General features: G+C 46.6%; 1 protein-coding gene across 2 annotated transcripts; it reads left to right on the top strand.

Moving 5' to 3' along the window:
* Positions 1 to 262: 262 nt before the first annotated feature.
* Positions 263 to 16087, top strand: ZNF202 (zinc finger protein 202). 2 transcript variants are annotated; one of them, XM_034666007.1, is made up of 8 exons: positions 263 to 375; positions 1689 to 1805; positions 9818 to 10322; positions 11016 to 11226; positions 11605 to 11693; positions 12574 to 12703; positions 13234 to 13353; positions 13892 to 16087. In XM_034666007.1, the coding sequence occupies exons 3-8, from the start codon at positions 9921 to 9923 to the stop codon at positions 14881 to 14883; spliced, it is 1944 nt and encodes a 647-aa protein (XP_034521898.1). In that variant the 5' UTR covers positions 263 to 375; positions 1689 to 1805; positions 9818 to 9920; the 3' UTR covers positions 14884 to 16087. The 2 variants fall into 2 exon arrangements, with proteins under 2 accessions (XP_034521898.1, XP_034521899.1); XM_034666008.1 differs by lacking the exon at positions 1689 to 1805 and having other exon boundaries at positions 269 to 375.
* Positions 16088 to 22383: the final 6296 nt, after the last annotated feature.

Here is a 22383-nt window from a genome sequence, read left to right as displayed (position 1 = left end):
GGTACAGACTCCAAAATCAAAGCAGAGATCAAAAACGGTGAAATGGGTCTGCGCTTAAACTGAAGGCCCGGGGGTGCAGGAGGGGCCTGCGGGCGGAAGCGGTCGGGTCCCAAGCTTTCAGCGCTGGGTCCACAAGGGCGCTCCGAGCCTCCACCCGCGCACAGCGCGGAGAGAGACCAAACCTCCCGGCGCCTAGAAGGGCTCCGGCGCCGCGAGGAGGCGGGGCGAAGCCCAGCTTCCGGTTCCGGGCGCAAAGGCCCCACGTGTTCCGACCCGCCAGGCCCCGCGCGGCTCGGATCCGGCGGCGCTGCTACGGCCGGGAGTGGGTGGGGGAGAAGCCGGGGCAGGGGAGGAGCCGCCGGAGCTGTCGGAGCCGTGAGTGCTGAGGGGCTGGGCCGGGCCGGGCCGGGCCGGATCGCGTGGAGCCGGGCAGGGCAGGGCGGGGAAGAGGGGGAGAGGTCTGAGACCCCGCCCCCCCCAGAGCCGGGGGAAATCGTTCTGTCCTGGAAGAAGGGGCGGCGGCAGTATAGTAAGGGGGCCGGGGCGTTGTGGTCCCCGGGGCGCCTGGTGGCCGGAGCTCGAGCCTCTGGGGACGCGGATGGCGCTCCGGGCTTCTTTCGGTGCAGCCACCGCCCTCCGCCCCCTCCTGAGGCCTGCAGAAACGCAGTTCGTACCTCCCATTGCTTCCGCGCCAACTGCCCCCCGCCCCCGGCACCGAGGGAGGAGTGGTCTAGGCCCCTTTATTTCCCCTAGCTTTTTCTCACCCGGTCTTTCAGCTTGTTCAAGAGCCACCCCCCTCCACCCCATCCCCCGCAGACTCCCGGCCCAGACAAGCCCCATCTCTTTCCACCACCAACCCCCCCCAACACACACAGATACACTCACCCGTGATCTTATCACCCTTGGACACCGTCTGGCCTGTGGCTTTTCAGCTGCCACTGTGACCGACCCCACGCTTCCCCTCAAGCTAGTAGCTTCTGTCTCCACTTGCAACTTCCCTCCCCCCAACCTCTTACAGCCAGTTTTGGCACTTCTGAACACCACGATTACCCACAGCCGGAGTATATAGGCCCCTGCTGCTTGTCTGGTTTGACCAAAAGTTTGTTAGTTTGCATGCCATGGATATTCTGCGTTCTCTCATGTGTCAGCCCAATTTTTATTTTTCTGGGCATTGGAGATTCTTGTCTCCCAGGCGCTTTGATTTCCCTGTCTGCCTTGGTCCCTGTGCTGACCACCCCAAAGGCAGGCTCCTAGGCCTAGCTGTTCTTTGACAGCCTTGGTCCTGGAGAGCACTGTCATATCCAGGCTCTCACTAGGAGGTTAGGGTGAGAACTGTTGCTTTTTCACTGTCCACACACTGCAGGTGACACCCAGGGCAGCCTGACTCAGGAGCCACAGAAAGCTAGTGGAGTCCCCCTTCCTTCCTCCCAGCTTCTCTTCTAGGTCACCCCCCTGGGCCTTGATCTAGAAAGCCACTTCAGAAAGGTTGTGAGGAAGCCATTGGGAGGCATGTTGATGGGAAGTATGGGACAACGAAGCAGTTAGGGTTTGTGGCCATTTTGTCTTGGGTACCTTTCTGCTGATAGATTCTAGTATAAGAGGGTGGGCAGGGTTGGAGGGAGGAAGGGGATTTTTCCTATTAGGACCAAATACCTGGGATTCATAATCTTTCCCCCTTTCTCCTCCAGCTGTACCCCTTTTGCGCTCTTTTAAATACTATATTGCAGTAGACAGTCATTTCAAGGGCACAGCAAGGTTTACTTCGATGTGAGGGACTCTTGGGCATTACAAACTATACAGATGAGGTAAGTTACAGGTTTACATTTTTTTCCAGTTAATTTGGCACAGGCATAAAACAGCCCTAGACTCTTTTGACTTTTGCAAACCTTCCTTTACATTTGGCCAGCACTGGAAAAGTTGGATGCTTTCTGCTTGAACCTCAAGTTTACCTGAGGTTTACTTGGTATCGGCTCTCAAACTTACCGTGCATCTCAAACACCTGAAGGGAGGGCTTGTCGAACAGATTGCTGGGGCCACCCCCAGAGTGTCTGATAATAGGTCTGGGCCCGGGCTTGAAAATCTGCACATTGCTGACAAGTTTTTAGGTGCTTGTGCGGCTGGTTTGGGTTTCTCACACGAAGAACCACTGCCTTTGGCCAATCTCCTTCACATAAACAGTGCAGTGGTTTGGGGGATCAAAAGACTTGTGTGTGTACTTCTGTGTCAGAAACTAGTAATATGATCTTGTGTGGATGATTTAACCACTTAGGTCTGAGTTCTTTCGTTTTTAAAATTAGGAAAGCGAACTTAAACCAGAACCTCCAGATGCTAGTGATCTTATGCCAAATGGAAGATGAGTTTTCCCCTTGATTTTCTTAATTGTCTGGATAGGAGCTTCCATGTTGACCAGATAGCTTATATCTGTATTTAGGTTTTTGCTACGAATTGTTAGTATGCCAGCGTCCCTGCTGTTTCTTAACTACTTATTAAATTCTTTGAGGTTAGAGCCCGTGCTTTTTTCCTCTTGCTCCGCCTGGCCCCTTGGATTGTGCGGAACACACAGTTGATGCTCAGCAGATATTTGTAGAAGGAATAACCATATCCCCTGCTCTCTTTTCCCTTCGAAGAAGTTTTTCTCCACTAGTTCTGTGCCACATTGTAAAGCAATGTATGGCATGCCACCTGATTCCCCCAGGCAATTGGGATAAATGCCAATGCCAGATTCCTATAACTGTCCCTGTGAGTGATTTATTACCCAAGCCCTGGCACCCACTGATTCTGAATGTTTGCGCATCCATATCCAAGTTAGAGTAAGAGAAATAGCTCAATAAAATTCAACACGTTTTACTGAGCACCTTTTCTACCAAGCATTTGACAAAGTGTTAGGCACTTGGAATATAAAATGAATGAAGAGGTCCTTGCCATCCTGGGACGCCTTCTACTCTTTGCACCATGATTTAATCTGCAGTGGAACCCTGCTGCTCCTCTGATTCCTCTGGTCCGGCAGGCATGGGTCCCATCTTTTATCATCTCATCATAAACGTGGGAGCCTCGGGCAACGCCAGAAGTCATCTAGATATAAAGCAAAGAGTATTTTGACAATATCAGTTATAAAACTAAAACCATAATACATGACTCTCAAATCGACTGTTCTGAATTACCCGTGTTTGACTGCTCAGGTCAGGTTGTGTTATAAAATATATTTACCTGCTGTTTTTCACTAAATAGTGGTTGCTGTGACTGTCCATGTGATTGGCACTGGCCATGTTTATGTAGTAATGAATTGGGTACAGCTAGTTTAACTCTGGCTGCCACATGAAAGCTGTCACTCTCATCAGGGCGGGTGTCAAGTTTGGTGAGTGCCCTTTTCCCACTTCCCATTAATTTGTGATGTTCTGTTTTAAACTGAGGCCTATAGATTGACCTGCTTTCTTTAAGCCATTGACCACCTCTGGGTAACCCTTAAGGTTGAAAAGCCTAGCTTCATGTTGAACGTTAACCAGTATCATCAGGATGGCCAGATACTCAATTCTGGACTCTTAAAATCTATTTTTGGCCTCTAGCCCATCTAAACTCTCGAATAAATCCCTTTCACTATCTCAGGCTAATACATCATGGCCCAGGTATTCAATAAATAAGCCCTATATCCCTGTTCCTCTCACAGCCCCTCTGTCGCCATCAGAAAGCAAGATGGGGGGCACCTGGGTAGCGCAGTCGTGAAGCGTCTGCCTTCGGCTCAGGGCGTGATCCCAGCGTTCTGGGATCGAGTCCCACATGGAGCTCCTCTGCTGGGAGCCTGCTTCTTCCTCTCCCACTCCCCCACTCCCACTTGCCCCAGATTGCTGTGTTCCCTCTCTCGCTGGCTGTCTCTCTGTCACATACATACATACATACATACATACAAATAAATAAAAAAGAAAGCAAGATGGTTTCTCAAAAGATGACCCAGCTCTCTGCCTTTAGGTGGAAAGTCATCCCCATTCCCCAGATGACGCGGCTAGAGGAGGCAGAACACAGATCACCTGCCTCCAAAGGCAGGACTGCCAGCGGTACAGCACTGCCTCCTGGGCCTGCGGTGCACACCTAGGAAAAACAGTTTCATTAAAAATAAAGTGAATTGTTATGGTTTTTATAGTTTATTTCACATTATTTGTGTTTATATTTACTCCCAATGACATTTTTATATCCACTTAATACCTTGATCCTAAGCACAGAGGCTCCAGAATTTCAGGGCAAGAGATATTCGTGTCTTAGCTTCCCCTTATTTCCCTGGACCACCCGCCGCCACTACTTACTTAGCCTCGGTTTATTTCCTCGTGTCTTCCCCTTCACTCCAACTTCCCCTGTTTCTTTGAAACCTTTGTGATAAGCCTTGAGCCACTTCTCCCCTCGCTACTCAGATACTTGATGCTGAATCTAATGAAAGAAAGGTGCAAATGGCAAAAATATTTTAAAGAAATAGTTTTTAAACGTGGTCTGAAGCATACTAACCGTGATGTGTCAGAAGGCCAAACGTCAGCGAATGCCTTCCCTTTCATTTCCCTGGCCTTCTGGGTTAAGTTTTCAAGGGACTTAGTAGGTGTACTAACTGGACTTGCCCCAGATTGCCTCCTCCCAGTCAGAGGGAGGAGTCAGGAGTGCACGTCGGTAAGTAGAAGCTCCACTGATCCTTTTGGGCCAGAGAACATGGCTCGAAGGTTCCATCCCAATCTGTGTTCCAAGGCTCTGAATCTTAGCTGATAAGTCTCTCAAAAGCAAGGACTCTTCTTTCAGTTTAACACTTTTCTTTTGATATAACAGTAAACAGACCAAGATTTTTCCTGTGCATTTAAAATTTTTTTGGATTGACGATGAAATAAAGGACTGTTTGCTTGTTTAGCATTTAAATCTTGCCCTTCTTCCCAAAAGGATTTAAAGCAATTTGAAGGAAAGAGAATAAAATAAATTGAGCATCTCCTCTGTACCGGGCTCTATGCTGCAGTGATTCTGTACATTACTTCATTTACTCCTTAAACAGCCCCGGGAGGTAGGCAGTACAGCCACGTTTTGAAAATGAGACCAAGACTTGGGGAGTGTCACGTGGCCAGTAAATGGGGAGAGGGATCCAAACCCAAGGCTCCAAAGCCCTGAACCATTATGTGGAGAGCATGGGTAAGCACTTGTATACAGAACAATTAACCGTAAAAGATAATCTTTCCAGTACAAGGATCATACTGAATAATCTTTAGTTTTAAAGAAGAATACAGCTGGGCACCTGGGTGGCTCAGTCGGTTAAGTGTCCAACTCTTGATTTCGTCTCAGGTCATGGTCACAGGGTCGTGAGATCAAGCCCCACATTGGGCTCCGTGCTGAGTGTGGAGCCTGCTTTGGGGTTTCTCTTTCCCTCCCCCTCTACCCCTTCCCATCCTTTCTCTCTCTCCCTCCCTCTCTCTCAAAAAAAAGTAGAATACAACATTAAAACAGGGCAGTTAACAATTTTTATTAGTTGATTTCTATTCTAGAACAATGAAAGGAGCAGTTGGAAGGTCTGGTTAGCCCCAGAGAATGGATGTATCCAGATTTCCAGCATTAGGGTAAAAAATAAAATTGGAGGCAGGAAGGGAAATAGGTATCTGCTAAATATAATATAAATATAATCATTTGAACCTCTCTGATCACTACTGAAGATTATTTGCCAGTAAATAGATCACTGTCTCTCTGTTGGGTAGATACTATATGACCACAGACCTTGTCATTTAGTGTCCAGAAAGCTCTCCCCAAGTAGTAAGATTTTAAGGTAGGGAACCAGATGTCCTTTTATTGCCTGCAGTTTTCTGTTCTTGTCAATAGAATGCAGTTATGGCCTTCACTGGCATGTGACACATTCAGATAAGGGCTAGAGGTAGCTGGACCAAAGACCGGAGAAAGCTCTTGCCTTTTCCACATCTCCCCAGTCCTGCTCCATACACCCTAGAAACACACTCAAGAGACTAGGTCATGGAGCGCGCCCAGGCCTAGGCTTGTGAAGCTTTTCTGCAGGCATTGTTTCAGAGCCTTCTGGAACCAAGTCTTTTTGCTCTTCCTGGCCTGGCTTCAGTCTCTCTCTATAGTCCTCATCAGTTTTTATCTGTCATTGTGGAACCCTTCTAAGGACAGACATGGAGGGAAGGTATTAGAATAGCAAGGGCAACAAATTGCAGGGCAGACTTAGAGTATAGCATATCCCAAGAACCATAGAAGGAAACAACGTCCGTTTTCTGTTTCTAACACTTGACATTTGCACAGCACATTTTAGTTCATAAGCTCACAGAGCTCGGCTAATCCTGTGAGTTAGGAGAGTAGCTATCTGCAGAGGGCTTCCCCTTTACAAGAGCGCTTGTGTAGGTTATCTCATGGAACCCTTAGAGCTGCTCCAGGCATGAGGATGTGGGGCTGGGGCGCTCACCTTTGGATACCTAACCCAGTGTCCTTTCCACGGCACCGCCTGCCTGCCATTCCTTCCCATCCCTTGCCCTGCCAGGGACTCCTCTTCTGCCCTTCATCCCACCATTGCTGATCTTTTTGCCTTCATCTCTTTCTAAGCTGCCAAAGTAAATCCAAAACAAGCAATGGGAACCTCAATTCATGATTTCTGAAGGGTTTAGAAATGGCAGGTTTTATGTGGCCCTTTCGTACGTTCCTTTGTCTTTGGAGAGCAAAGCCCTCTGAGAACAGGAGTGCTGCTGTCAACGCAGACTTTCTAGACTCCATAGTAGACAGTCTCTAGTAGCCAGCGCTACATGGAAACACGGAGAGCTTCTAGTCCGCTTCCCTAGGCATAGGTTCTCAGACTTTTAAGATGATTGAGATCCCTCCATTAAGCCAAAAGACTTTATCGATTCCGTCTTCTCTCAGAGCTCCCAAAGAAAACAGTCTCACTGAAGATAGGCGTAAAATTTTAGAAACTACAAACTGCATAGAAAACAGACCACCATGGGGTAGAGTCAGCAGATCCAATAGGTAGGATAATAACCACACCAAGATCTAGAAATGAGGGAACTCTCTAAAGCAGACTATGAAAGTGTGTAGTGGGTGTTTGAGGCTACTGGCAGAGAAATAAGAGCATGAGTGAATGAAAAGCCATTTGAGATACAGACAAGAAAAATAAATAATAGGGTCATGGAAATTAAATTCATTCGATGGGCAGCATCACATTAGACCCAGCTCTTCAGAGCGGATCGTTAACCTTGAAGGTGGATCTGAGACTGAGGTAATGAAGCCCCAAAAGACTGCAAAATGAAGAATCCCTCCAGTTGCATGTGGAGAGGGGCCTGCAGGGGGCGGGACCAGGAAGACTAGGGGTGAGGCTTGAACGAAGTCGTTCATTCAACCTACAAGTGTCTGTTACATGCCAGTGTGGTGTAGGAGATGGTCATGTTTTTAGAAGGTCCTAGTAATACCTTTCAGTGGTTCATAATGGCTCAACCAGGGGAATGGCAGCGGAGATGAGATGGATGAATCTGAAAGACATTTAGAAGGAAGAATGAACAAGATCAGTGAATTAAAAAGAGTAGAAACGGTGGAGGGAAAGGTGGATTCTTCCTGATAAAAAGTAGGAAGAAAACTTCAAAGTGGAGGCTTTTCACTTACTGTGCACTTTATTATAGTGTCGGAAACTTCAAGGAGTTTCACGGGAAGCATGAGCCATGGCTGTATCCGTGGTATCCCAGTATCGATGCCACAGACATGGTGACAGCGGCATGCCCAGCTTGCTGCAGAAGCAAGTGATTTCTAGTTTAAGGGCGGGGGGAATGGGATCAAAGAAAACATCTCAGAAGACACGAAGTCTGAGCTGTCTTAGAAGTAAAGTTTCACCTAATGAAGGGTAAAGACTCAGAAGGAACAACACGTTCTAAAGCCAAAAAGCATGGGGCTTGTGTGTGCTTCACATGCATACTGTGTGTGTGTGTGTGTGTGTGTGTGTGTGTGTGTGTGTGTGTGGGAAAGGATTGAAGAAGAGGGCGAAAGGAATAACAAGATGAAAGTCTGCCTAATCTATAATACTTAGGAGTTTGTTTTTCTCTTAAAAGACAGGGAGGAATGGTTGAGGGTCTTAAATAGTGGAAGGGGCATGATCACATTTGCCAAGAATGCCGGTCACTGTTGTGATGGTGCCCTTGGTAACTTGAAGGTAACAAGCTTGGAGGCAGGTGGCTCACGATTGGAGGCAGTTGGAGTAATGCAGACAAGAACTGAGAAGGAGCTACGGAGTAAGTCATAGGAATGAAGAGGGGACATGTTAAGAAACAGAACACAGCATGCAGCATTGGAAGTGGGGGGTGGGAGCATTGCATTTAGAAGGAACAGCCTTCCCACGGGCATGGTGGCCTGAAAAGACACTCCCTTTTGGTTGGGAGGTCAGCAGTCCACCCATGATGGCTTGGTAATAACACAGCAAAGAGGAGGCTATGAGGCTTGAAGAATCAATTGAGGGCTGACTGAAGAGCTTCATGGGCCATACCAAGGATGCTATAGCTGATCTTACTAACAGAAGTATTTTTAAATGTTGAGTGGTGCAGTTGGGACTATAATTTAGAAAGATAATTAACATTGGGTTGCCATTGCTCTTCTAAGCACTTTAGAGATAGTAGTGCTATGTTTAATTCTCATAGTCGTGCTGTTAGATAGATACCGTCCTTCCCTCCATGCCATAGATGGGGGAACAGGCATAGGGAGCATAGGAACTTTAGCCCAAATTTAACCCCCGGCAGTCTGACATCAGACTCTCATTCCTTAAAACCTTACACACACTAGGTATTTCTCCACCACCAGACGCATCAAGACCACACGTAGCATTTCTGAAGATACAGTTGCCTACGTTGACTAAATCCGAGTATCCAGAAGAGTGTTGAGCGATACTCATTTTGTAAAAGCTCCACCATAATTATGCTGCCCTTTACTCATGGTCAAGTACTGCAGAGATCCCAGTTAGGAAGTTATGTCAGTAGTCCAGGCGAGAGCTGAGGGCCCAAACTAAAGCTGTCTGGCAAAGAAAAGGAGGAAACAGATTGAGAGGCATATGAGGTAGAATTGGTTTAATGGGCTGTAAGGAATGGGGAAGATTCAGAATTGAGTCTAAAGATTACAAAGTTGAGTGTTTACTTAGCTAGTGATGATCTCGCCAAGACAAAATCTCAGGAAGAGGGGTGGATTTGGGAGTCAGCATAATGAGTTCAGTTTTGAACACTTGGGTTTGAGGGTCTGGAGGTCTTCCCATGAAGATGTCTTAACAAGTGGAAGATTGCTATCGGGGGTGCCTGTGCGCCCACCACTGTATAAGGGGCTTTCCTCACACGGTCTGCCCCTCAAATCCCTGAGAGTCTCCATTTTACAGAGGAATTCATATCAAGTGTGCTTCGGTTTGAAATGAGCCTTCATAAAGGCTTCCCCATGTGTTTCAGCCTGGCGGCTGCACCTCTTCTCAAAACACACATCCCGGTGTGTATGTAAACGTGTGTGTGACGCAGATGGTGGTCAGTACCATGTGTTCCAGCAGGCGATGAGCAGCGTCCTTTGTCCTCACCATTTTCCTCACAGGTTCTCAGGGTTCATGAAGTAGAGATGCAGTTTTTTCTTCTGTTTCTCTATGGGGTGTGAACCTGGCCGAGGACGGGGGTAAGAGAACATACTTGAGGCATACATCATCCTGTTTCAACGAAATCTATTTATAGCTGATGGTTGTAGGGATTTAATAGTGTGAGGAAGATATGTGTGCGGGGTTATGAGTGAACTCAGAACTGTTTTCTCTGTGTATAATCTCATGCTTATACTGTTGTTTGTCTCTACTTCTCTGCCGCAGGTCCCTTGGGAGAAACTCCTTGAGGTGCCTGGGCTGAGACTAGAGGGTAATGTCGGTGTGAGCTCTAGATGGTGTGAGACCCTCTCCTCCCGAGAGCCAAACAATGGCTACAGCCTTGGAACCAGAGGACCAGGATCTTTGGGAAGAAGAGGGAATTCTGATGGTGAAATTGGAGGATGATTTCACCTGTAGGCCAGAGTCTGTCTTACAGAGAGATGACCCTGTGCTTGAGACCTCACACCAGAACTTCCGGCGCTTTCGCTACCAGGAAGCAGCGAGCCCTCGAGAAGCTCTCATTCGACTGCGAGAACTTTGTCATCAGTGGCTGAGGCCAGAACGGCGGACAAAGGAGCAGATCCTGGAGCTGCTTGTGTTGGAACAATTCCTCACTGTCCTGCCTGGAGAACTGCAGAGCTGGGTGCGGGGCCAACGGCCAGAGAGTGGCGAGGAGGCGGTGACGCTGGTGGAGGGTTTGCAGAAACAACCCAGGAGACCAAGGCGGTGGGTGAGGAGGGGGAGTCCTGATCTGTGTGATGTGGAGGGGGACTATTTGCTGGAAGGATGGATTTGGGGGTAGGACATACAGGGCCCCTGTCATTTATCCTTTAAAACTGATTGGCTCTGCTCTTGGGTTGCACCTAGATCCATAAGGGGCAGAGGTGTGTGTGTGTTTGCGTGTGTGTGTGAGTTTGTGTGTGTGAGTGAGTGTGACTTTCGTTTCGAAACACCTGCCTGGGGACCATCTTAGGGACCTCAGCGCTCGAGGGTCCTATGGCTTCAGTTTTCCTTTCTTTGGCTGTCGGACCTCCAGTTCCTGGGGAGGCCAATTTTGTGGCTTCCTCAAAGGTTCTTTTAGACTCTCAGTCACAGATGCCCGTCTGGGGACAGTAAGATAGGGAAGCAAACAACAAGGAGAGCTACAGGTGGGAGAGGTGCAGATGGGAAGGATGGGTATCTCAGAGCTCTGGGAGACAGGGGCAGGGTTGAGGGGAGTGAGGAAGCTGTGCAGTATCCAGACGTCCCTGGTGAGGATAACCTTCAACAACTCTTGCGTGCCCCGGTGGAACCGGAGATTCCCCTCCTCGTCTGGGACCCTCTGGGAGTGTTGCTGTTGGCAGCTTCTCCTAAAACAAGCCCTGATGTCAACCGAGACTTTCCTCTTGACTCCATGCTGACTGGAAATTGGAATTATTCCCAGGTGACTGTCCATGTTCATGGCCAGGAAGTCCTGTCAGAGGAGACGGTGCATCCAGGAGCAGAGCCCGAGTCCCCTAGTGAGCTGCAGAACCCTGTGCAGACCTCGACCCCCGAGGCGTCCCGTGAGGAGACCACACGGAGCCCAGATCTGGGGCCACCAGAAGAGCAGAGCCTATGCCGTGAACTGGAGTTCCAGCCCCTGCAGGAGAGCGGTGGGAAGCCTCAGCAGAAGGGGGGCATTGTGTGTGGCGGGCAGAGTGTGGGAAGGGGGATATCTCCCCTCCACTAAGGAAGCTAGGTGTGGAGCAGAGTGGGAATAAATCACAGAATCCAGGGTGTTGAGAGGAGGAGACAGTACTAGCTAGAGTCCCCCCCCCCCCCCAGAAAGCCAGCCGTGTTTAAATAGCCAGCCAATCCTCGGTTGTCCTCTTGGCATTTCAGTCGTGTTCCAGATGGTGGCAGTGGGATGACTTGAGCTGCCTTTCAGCCAGTGTCCTGATTCCTGCCAAAGAGCATGAGAGCTGCTCAGCTGTTTGCCACCTACATGAGCACACTGCATATTGCTGACCCCCGCCGCCTTTTCTTCGTAGAGGTTCCAGTGTCCCAGGACGCAGACCTTCCTGCAGAGAGGAACGCTGGGAACCCAGAGATGGTGGCCCTTCTTACTGCTCTTTCACAGGTATGCTCTAGTTTCCCTCTGTGCCTCAGAGAATGAAGAACCACCAGGCATTAGCTGTATACTGAACAGGTCGGACAGGACACAAATTTCCACTCTCCTTTTGCCAGCTTAAGTCCGCAGTTCGAGTGGTGTCTGCAGGGGGGCAGAGTTGCATCAAATGGGATGAATTGTCATAGTCTCAGCTGCCTCTGTTTGCCACTGCGCAGAGAGAGGGACTAACAAAATGGGATTCTTTTGTAACACTCCAGTACAACCTGGAAGTTGCTGAATGAGGGCTTGTTTTTGGTTTTTTAGGAGTAAACTTGATAGTCATTTGTAAGACTCACTGCTGCAGAAATGATTTCTGAAATTGTGTGGTGTCCTCTTGCAGGGACTGCACTGAGGCCGTGACACATAGGAAGCCCGTATCACAGTCAGGGCCCTGAAACTAAGCTGCGAGGCTGGAGAGAAAAGGAATAGAATGCATCCATGGTTTCAGATTGTAGTCTAGCTGCAGCAAAAGGGCTTGTGTGTGCTGTGCCGACCGTGTAGGTGACAAGGGTGCCTGGAGAAGGTCAGTTAGGGAGACCTTCCAGAAAAGGTGAATTTTTACAGAAATGTAGGTGGCGTTAAGGCTTCAGGGAAGGAGTTAATGAGGACTTTTAAGACCTTTCTTGTACGTTGACCAATATACTCAAGAAGAGCAGAGGCCGGCCCTGAGAGAACACGGTGGGACTGGGGGGCCCAGAGGAGGAAGTAGGAAGTTGGGGTGCCACAGATTTCCCAAAGGGAGCCCAGAGTCCCGTGCGCGATCCTTTTGTTTCCTGGCGTAACCTTTCCAGGAACAAAATAGGCGGCTGCAGGAAGCATCCCGTTTTAACTGAAGCCTGTGTCGTTGTAGGGGTTGGTAACTTTCAAGGACGTGGCTGTATGCTTCTCCCAGGACCAGTGGAGCGACCTGGATCCAGCACAGAAAGAGTTCTATGGAGAATATGTCTTGGAAGAAGACTGTGGAATTGTGGTCTCTCTGTGTAAGGAATTTCAAGTGTTTCTAGGGTGTTCCGAGCACAGAGGTCTTTCTCCTGTTGGAAATTGTGGGGGTCTTAGACCTTAGACTGTATGCACCACGCTTCTCTTACACCTACCCCACCAGTGAGATTGAAGGATTAGCTAAGCAAGATGATATCCTTGCAAGTTAAAGGGAAGAGAAAACGCTTAGAAAATGGTTGGAAACTCCTCATAAGAAAATAAAAGCATAATATACAGCTTTAGTATATCTGAGGTAGTGTGTGTTTTGAAACAAGCAGTAGCAGTCGAAGATGATCTGCTTTCTTGAGTACGGGAGAGGAGGGAGCGTTAGTGGTCCTAGATTATTGCTTTGCAGATGAAGGGTGTGAAATAGGCAGGATTTGGTGAGAGGTGCTCAAGCTAAAAAGACCAGATTGGATCCACTGACTGGGCTGTCCATTTGTTCTAGAGTCTACCCAACAGCAAAGATCTGCTCTTAACACGGGGAATTGCTGAACCAATCGTAATGTCCCGCTTTCCCTCTCTTGAGCAGCATTTCCAATCCCCAGACTAGATGAGATCTCCCACGTTAGAGAGGAAGAGCCTTTGGTCCCAGATATCCCAGAGCCTCAAGAGCCTCAAGAGCCAGAAATCCTGAGTTTTACCTACACAGGTGAGGAACGACAAAAGGCATCTTCCCCCGCAGAGCTGGCACTCCCCCTCTCCCTCTGGGGTGCCCCTCTCATTGGTTCTTCTAACCTGTTGGCCATTACCCCTGTCTCCCTCTGAATGCCAAAATCTTCTGTCCTCATCCTCCTCTCCCCCCTCCCATCCTTCGTGTGAGGGATTTGTAATGCAAGATGGTGAAAGAAAAAAAAAAAACCGGAAACGTTGGAATGCAGCTGTAGTCCCATACTAAGCAGGTCACTTAAACTCTTGGTCCTCGGTGTCCACATTTGTGAAATGAGGATAATAATCTTTGTCCACACCAAGGCTTGTTGACAGCATGAGATAACGTATAAGAAAGTGCCTGGCACATGACAGAAATCAGTTGACTGGTTATTTCCTTCTTTCCCAGCCTCTGCAGTTATGAAACATGGGCTTCTGTCTGTGTGATCTTGCCTTCCCGAGACTGTTTAAAAATCCCACTGTTGTGTGAAGGCATCATCCCCTCCATAATTGCCCCTGTTCTGCTCTCACCCTCTCTACAGGAGATAGGAGTGAAGAGGAGGAAGAGTATCTTGAGCAGGAAGACCTATGCTTAGAGGAACTGCACAGGTCTATTTTGGGAGATCCAGAAATCCACCAGACTCCAGACTGGGAAATAGTCTTTGAGGATGATCCAAACAGACTTAACGAAAGATTTGGTACAAATATTTCTCAAGTTAATGGTTTATCGAACCTGCAGGAATCCATGCCTATCCACCCCCTGTTAGGGAGACACCATGACTGTCCTGTGTGTGGGAAAAGTTTCACTTGTAACTCCCACCTTGTTCGACACCTGAGAACCCACACAGGAGAGAAACCCTACAAATGTATGGAGTGTGGGAAAAGTTACACGCGGAGCTCGCATCTTGCCAGGCACCAGAAGGTTCACAAAATGGGCGCTGCTTATAAATTTCCCCTAAACCGGAAGAATTTGGATGAGACCTCCCCTCTGGTCCAGGCTGAGAGAACTCCACCTGTTGAGAAACCCTATAGATGTGACGATTGTGGCAAACACTTCCGCTGGACCTCAGACCTTGTCCGGCATCAGAGGACACACACAGGAGAAAAACCCTTCTTCTGTACTATTTGTGGCAAAAGCTTCAGCCAGAAATCTGTGCTGACAACACACCAAAGAATCCACCTCGGAGGCAAACCCTACCTGTGTGGAGAGTGTGGAGAGGACTTCAGTGACCACAGGCGGTATCTGGCGCACCGGAAGACACACGCGGCCGAGGAGCTGTATCTCTGTAGCGAGTGTGGGCGGTGCTTCAACCACAGCGCCGCGTTTGCCAAGCACCTGCGAGGACACGCCTCCGTGAGGCCCTGCCGGTGCAACGAATGTGGGAAAAGCTTCAGCCGGAGGGACCACCTCGTCAGGCATCAAAGAACCCACACTGGCGAGAAACCATTCACGTGCCCTACCTGTGGAAAAAGCTTCAGCAGGGGCTATCACTTAATCAGGCATCAGAGGACCCACTCAGAAAAGACCTCCTAGCTAGGTGCCCGTGTGAGGAGGTCTGCATCCAGCCCTCACCCAGGGATGGGCGACGAGACGCCCTCTTGTCAGCTCGGGAAGACCTTTCCTGGGGAGTCTCCCTGACTTGCCCGGATCTACGTCACCTCTTCCCACAGCTAAATAAAATCCCCCAGGGAGAACCTCTCAACCATCTCCTACACCTTGAGGAGATTTTTTCTGCCCAAAGTACAACCTGGGTGGAGGCTTCTCCTTGAGTGGAGTGTTCCTTCCCCTGCCTCATGGGTGTGGGTAGGAGATTTAGAAGACTTACAAGGTTGTGGTTATTATATTTTCCCCAAAATAGGCTGTCGCATATCCTAAAGACTGCTTCACAGCCTCTCGTATAAAGTTGCCCGGGACAGCCCTTTAGGTTTGGTAGGGCACCGGCCTCTAGGATTCTGTCCTTACTGGGCTCCAGTCTTAAAGCACACAGCCCTGAACTCAAGGCAGGAGATTTACATCCTCACGGCTCTGCCACCCACTCACAGGTTAACTGTACCAATCTCTCGCCGGTTCACTTCTTCACCATGCACTTTCCTTTGATCCTGGGGAGAGATGGGAGAGGTGTCTGGTGGGGGAAAACCTCGAGGCTGTTTCACATGGACCTTGTCAGGCTGCTCCCTAACCCGTTGCCAAAATACCAGGTGCCAGACCCTGCTAGAAAGGAGGACCTAGTCAGAAGCCTCTTTCCTTGTGGGGTGTTTTGCTGTGAGAATTCTCATGCCCACCCTTCCTAGTGTTCTGCCAGCCTCTTGGTTTTGCCCCCAGCACTTCTGCAACAAGTGAGATGCCACAGTTAGGTGTTGGGGGAGTCAGTAAAGCATAATGAAGTCACAGTGAAATAATTTACATTCCCACATGCATACAAGCCCGCCCATCCTGCCTGCCTTGCGTGGGGTTGTGAAGGGATTTTGGAACAGTGTCAGCTGACATAGGTACTATAATAATTACAGAACCATGATTGACTGGGTTACTTCATTTATATGAAGAACACAAGAAGACCTGAGACCAAATTATGGGGAAAAAAATTTTTTTAAGATGTTGCTGCTGGCTAAGGCCATCAAGACTATACTGACACCCAGCCCCTGTCATCCCCGCCTTGGTTGTCTGATATCAGGGAAAATTATGAACCCCAGCACCTGGGACCCTGAAGAATTTACCAGGAGTAAATGGCTTTCATGTATTTGTGTTGTTTGCTTTTTCTTATGTGATCTCATTTTTTATGTAATTAAGAACTAAATAGTAGTAGCTCACTGCCTGATAGTAGGATCTCTGTTGCCTGATAAAGGTTCCTTGGAGATGAGGCTGAATAATTACGAATCTCACCTGCTCTGCGTGTGGTAGTGGTAAGGACCAGGTGAGCATCCTCCATAAATGGAGCATAGGGTATGGGATTAAAGCATGAGAAGGGAGATTGTCTTCTGTGCCTGGTTTCTTCAGCTGTTTCTCAATCCATTACGTGCCAGTGTGTACAGAGAAAATGGGTGGGATGATAAGGCCACAGCCCTAACAGCTCAACAAGGCAATTCTCATTTTGGTCAGTAAGGATACTCCAATTGACCAGTTTGGCTTTAATACCAGTCAGCCATTGTTCTGGAAATACACACATATGGAATAAATAAAAGTAACACCGGCAGCCATGTTCCCTGGTTTCTGGAACTTTCCATTTTATTCACTTCCCAAGGCTTCAGGTTCCAGATAGTTCTGAACGTCATACATACAAAGACATCGGAGTACAAAGTAGTTTTCCATGAAGCTGAGCGTGGTTAGCAGAGCCAAGAGTGGAACAGATGGCATACTGAGGTAAGATCTGTGCCGTTGGTTTGCAGAAGACACTCCTAATGGGCAGACGTTTCTGATCTAAGTTCTAAGCAAATTTGTGCTGGGTGAAATACAGCCTCAAGGGATCATCTTTCCTATCTCATACAAATTATGGGAGCTGATAAAATTCTGGAGGTAACAGAACAAATTTGTTCTAACAGAACAGTGACTTTACTCACTGATTTACCTGTGTTGCTGCAGTAAGCGAGAAACCGTCCAGAGAATTCTACATGAGGAAAAGTGAGAGACTGGTCCAGTTCGTTGGAACATCAAATAGTTCTGTTATTGCCGATCCCCCAGCAAAGTTTCCTATGCTGACCCTAAATCTCTGCTTGCTTAGAAAATACTTGATTTTCTGAGGTTCATGGAGGGGCATGCTCTCCCCTAAACCTGAGCACGAGCAGAACTGCAGTTTGCAGCTGAAGGGCCTAGGCAAGAACCTCAGTGACCAAGAGACCATACAGCTGAACAGGGGCAGGTGCTGGGCTGCAGATTACCCTTAAGGGCTTCCCCGTAGAATTTTGTAAATAGTCGAACACTGGTGTTCTTGAATACCACACCAAATTCAAGTTTCTGGAGAATAAAGAGGCAGGATTTTAAAGATAAGATTTGGAGGAAGCTATGAAGTACTCGAATCAGCAACTCAAGAACATCGGTAGATTGTTGGAAATGATGAAGTTACATGCTAATAAAGTTATGAAATTAAAATAACATTTTAGGTTTTGGCCATTAGTTTAGGACTGACCAAGGAATATTCAGCCTCTTCTCTATCCCACTTACCAAAGAGAAATAAATGGAAAGAGATCAAGGCAAAATATATTTTTATTATCCGGAACTTAGGCCTCAAAGTCCAGAGCAGAATCTAGTGAAGTCTGACGAACCCCGTGGAGAGTTCATTCAGTAGATTAACATTAAAGTGCTGGAACCAAAGCAAACTACAAAATGCCTCTTTCTCCAGAGCCCAACTCAACTGAAGGATCTAATAGAACATGAATTCTTTTCACTGAGCAGCAAGATGGTGAACAAGAAAACAGCCCACTGAGTCCTGCGAAGTTGGCAGAGACCATTCGCTCCAAGCCTCACGTGGAGAGCAGCGACCTCCGGATTGCCCCCCTAGCATGAGGAAAATAAGCTAGTGTGTACACCTTTCTAAGCCTTTTTGATTCACCAAGCTCCCAGGAAGGACAGCAACCCAGATGAGAGTTAATTTGACCCTGTGGTGGTTTTGGAGAACAAAAGCTGTACGGAGAAATACTGAATTATTATATGCCATGCACACGAATAATTTGGTAGTCTTCCACACAGATATTTTTTAGTTTTACCTGCAACATCTCCCTCAGCTGACCAAAGTATTTCTTCCAGGCACAGTAACTTTCCCTGAGAGAAATATATAATTTTTTTTTCTGTCTCCTTAAATTTCTAGTGACATTGGCCAACTGACCCATTAATCTGATTTGTGGGAGAGGAACAGACTAAAAGCCGAAAAATGGGAGCCCTCTCCATGTACTCACTAATCTGTTTTGGCAGAATTCAATATTCTTAAACTAGAGCACAACTCCTTGTAGGTGGAATAACTTGATTCCTCCTTGGGGAAGCCCTGAGAAGCAGGCAAGGACAAGTTTTGATCTCTCTTTAGATATCAGTCATTGTAAATTATCCTTAATAACAAGAAGAAACAAAGAATTCTTGTCAGGGCAGCAAAAGTAAGGATATCCTATAATGAACAGTTCCTGTTCTTTCTGTGTATGCTCATGGAAGTTTCAGGTAAAAAGGAAGAAGAGGGAATGCAATTTGATTTTTTTAAAAAAGAGCACAAACTAGATTATTTGGTAATCCGTAAGGACAGGGGCTCTTCAGTGGAAACTGGGAGCTAAAGAACAGAGCTTATGTAAAGACTTCCAGAAGCAGAAGTAATAGGTAGCTGGAGCAGAAAGACCCAATCCTCCACAAAGGCGTATGAAAAATAACAATCTTTATTTAAATAGAGTATAAATCTTAGTAATGATCCGGGCAGAATATGACAAGGCTTCAAAAGGCCATTTGTACAGGAAGATAATTGAAACTGTAAATTCCCAGGATTTCCTGTAAGACTACTGCTCTGGGCTCTTTTATCTGTGATTCCTCCATTAGTTGTACATCTTACGATCCCTTAGAAGAGTCCAAGGGCCTACTTATCAAGGGATGATCTCAGAAAGAGGGCTACAGCAACTGCTTGGACCTTCGGTTCATTCACCGAATCTCTGAAAAGCTCTACCAAGAAGCAGTGCAAGGCTAAGAGCTGGGGAGCAGTTGGAAGAAAGCACCCAAACAGTGATGAGTTAACCATGAGCCAGGAAACATCAATACAAAAGCAAAAAACTGATCCAGAAACAAAGGAAAAAGATCTCTGCTTTCTTCTTTAACTCTGAAGAGATATTCTAAAAGGCCCTTTTCTACAACGAAACTCTGTTTTGGATGAACTACTAGAGAACAGAAAGAGCATGTAAATTGGGGTAGGGTGCTCAGAATTTGAGTGTGTTAGCATTCATGAACTGTTCAGGACAAAAGCTATAAGATGTTGGTTAACTTTGGATAAATATTAAGTGTGCACTATTAAATTATTACATTAAATTATTAAATTATGTATGCACTGTGCAGTATCAAGGATACTCATAAAAAATGGAGTAATATTCTAAATAGTGGAGGGAAAATTAGAAATAATTTAAAAACAAAAGTAGGGAAGTAACTCATATTGCCCAAAGAAAGGCAAAAAATAAGCCTATATAGGTGGGACAAATAGAACTAGAATTTGCAGAAAGCCCAAATATGTGAAGAAAACAGAAAAAATATTGGTTAAATAAAAGAGATTATTAAGGTGGGCTCAAAAGTCAATTAAAGCAATAGGCTATATACCAGAGATACTAAAAAATATAAGAACAGTGAATAATTAAAATTAAAAGAATGAAAAGAATATACCAAGAGAATACAGACCTGGGGCGCCTGGGTGGCACAGCGGTTAAGCGTCTGCCTTCGGCTCAGGGCGTGATCCTGGCGTTGTGGGATCGAGCCCCACATCAGGCTCCTCCGCTGTGAGCCTGCTTCTTCCTCTCCCACTCCCCCTGCTTGTGCCCCTCTCTCGCTGGCTGTCTCTGTCTCTGTCAAATAAATAAATAAAATCTTCAAAAAAAAAAAAAAAAGAATACAGACCTAAAGAAGCTAAGGGAATTATTTTAATACGAGAGGTTTTTTTTTTTTTAAAGATTTTATTTATTCATTTGACAGAGATAGAGACAGCCAGCAAGAGATGGAACACAGGCAGGGGGAGTGGTAGAGGAAGAAGCAGGCTCCCAGCGGAGGAGCCTGATGTGGGGCTCGATCCCAGAATGCTGGGATCACGCCCTGAGCTGAAGGCAGATGCCCAATGACTGTGCCACCAAGGAGCCCCAAGAATTTTTAAATTTTTTAAAAATGTATTTATTTAAATTAAGCTCCACGCCCATTGTGGGGCTTGAACTCAGAAACCTGAGATCAAGGGTCACACACTCCACCACTGAGCCAGCCAGATGCCCCTCAACTTCAGAATTTTTTTTAAGATTTTATGTATTTATTTGACACAGAGAGAGCACAAGCAGGCAGAGCAGCAGGCAGAGGGAGAGATAGAAGCTGGCTCCCCGCTGAGCAGAGAGCCCCCAACGACGTGGGGCTTGGATCCCGGGACCCTGAGATCACGACCTGAGCCGAACACAGACGCTTAACCAACTGAGCCACCCAGGCGCCCCATGAGAATTTTTTATGTAAAAGAATGAAAGAATGTAGAAAGGAGATAACTACAGAAAGTAATGACCAAAAAAGTACATTAGCAAAGTAAAAAAGCTGGTTCTATGAAAAGATGACTAAAACCTCTGGCGATATTAAGAGATGGAAATATAGAAATACAGTAAATAATAAGCTACAGAAGATAAACATGTAGTAAATATAAATCTATACTGATTGATATGAAAATAGGGTCTTATGAGTATCAAATACTTGTCAATAATCCATAAGATGGAGAGAGTAGATGTAGTCAAAATGTTCTAGGTTCTAGCGTTATTGGGAAAGCGGTGAAGTACTGTTGTTGTTTTTTTTGACAGTAATAAAGGACCTATGTTGTGATCTCTGGGGTAATCACGAAAAGAATAGTAAAGGAATCTTTAACTGACAAGTTAATAGAGGGAAAATAATGAACTTATAAAAGATTAATGCAAATGAAGGCAACAAGAGAATATAAAAAGGTAGAGCAAGTAGCTAAAAGGCCAAATATATAAATACTACATTAAATATAATGGATTAAATGTCCCCCATGAAAGACCAGGCCAACATTATATACACACAAACACAGAGACATACCTTAAAGACGAGCGGAAAGCTGAACATAAGAAGCTTGTCCCTGGAGAATGGGTATAGCCAGGAAGGGAATAAGAATGACCATCTTTATCACAGTACTGGAGGCAGAAAGAACACACTATAAGAGACCCGTTCTGAGCCTAAGAAGAAGAACGGGTTTGAGGGGAAAGCAACGGGATAGGAGGAGCAGGGGATGGGGAACAGAATGAACAAAGAGTCACCTGCTCTCTCAGTTTGTAATCCCTTCCTGTTGGTTACCACTCATTTGTTGAATATAATCTGATCATCGTATGCTGGATGCTTAACTTAATCATGAAAACGTGGTACAGGTATTTTTATTCTTATTTCACAGATTTAAAAAACCAAGTCTGAAAGGAGCAAAGCTGCCGTTCAAAATCAGGACTGTGACTCCAAAGCCAGTCATTTTCTTTGCATGAGCCTGCTGTCTAGAATAGAGCGGAGGAGAAGGGATGCACAATGTCAAAAGAAGGAAGAAGAAAGCCAGTAAAAGAAGATGTTGGTATTTGTGTCAGGCAAATACTGCCACACAATAACAAAACTTTGGTGGCTTTCAACAATAAGCATGAATTGGGCTTATGCATCTGCAGATAGCCTCGACTTCCAGAAGCCGATCTTGTCTGGGTTTGGGGGTGTGGCCTTGCTTCTCCCCAGTGATCTGTGGGGCAGCGGGGGCAGCAGGGGCTCCACGTCTTTCAGTCCTCTCCTGGGCCCAGTGCTGCCAGCCTTGATATAGGACTCCTATAGTGATTGCAAAGGTGTGAGAAAGGAAACCCAACCCCCAAGTGCATGCCATGCCTAATGTCTCAAGTCGACTCACATTCGTTGGTGAAAGCACGCCACGTGGCAGAGCCCAAAGTCAAAGGGTGGAAGCTCTCACTATGTCTTTAGTGGGAAGCTGGTAAGTTATACGGCAAAGGTTTGGATATAAAGGAGAAAAAAATGAGTCAATAATGTACTCTACCATTTTCCAAGCAAGAATCACAATTTAGTTTTTGAAGGACTTGACATCTATGCCGATTTGGAAAATGCCTATTTTTATATAAGTCTTCTAAGACTAGCCCTCCTCTTTACACAAAAATATATAAAGTGTTTTTGTCTATCACTTTCCTTGCAAGCTGATAATGGGGAATGGGATTAGACACTTTTTGTCAATCATCAACAGGGTGATCGAAATGCTCTATGTAACTTTTATAGAAAAATCCAGAACAAACTGGGGGAGGGGGAATGAGGTAGAGGGTGCAAAGATGAATAAAACACAACCTGCACGGACGGCTG

This window comes from Ailuropoda melanoleuca, chromosome 8, assembly GCF_002007445.2.
Source record: "Ailuropoda melanoleuca isolate Jingjing chromosome 8, ASM200744v2, whole genome shotgun sequence".
In the NCBI taxonomy this organism is placed as follows: domain Eukaryota; kingdom Metazoa; phylum Chordata; class Mammalia; order Carnivora; family Ursidae; genus Ailuropoda; species Ailuropoda melanoleuca.
This window is presented reverse-complemented; position numbering and strand designations above follow the sequence as displayed.

Coding starts and splice junctions, on each gene's coding strand:
- ZNF202 (XM_034666007.1), top strand. CDS start 9,921: ATGGCTACAGCCTTGGAACCAGAGGACCAGGATCTTTGGGAAGAAGAG. Junction 10,323..11,015: donor CCAGGAGACCAAGGCGGTGG/GTGAGGAGGGGG, acceptor AATTATTCCCAG/GTGACTGTCCATGTTCATGG. Junction 11,227..11,604: donor CCAGCCCCTGCAGGAGAGCG/GTGGGAAGCCTC, acceptor TTTTCTTCGTAG/AGGTTCCAGTGTCCCAGGAC.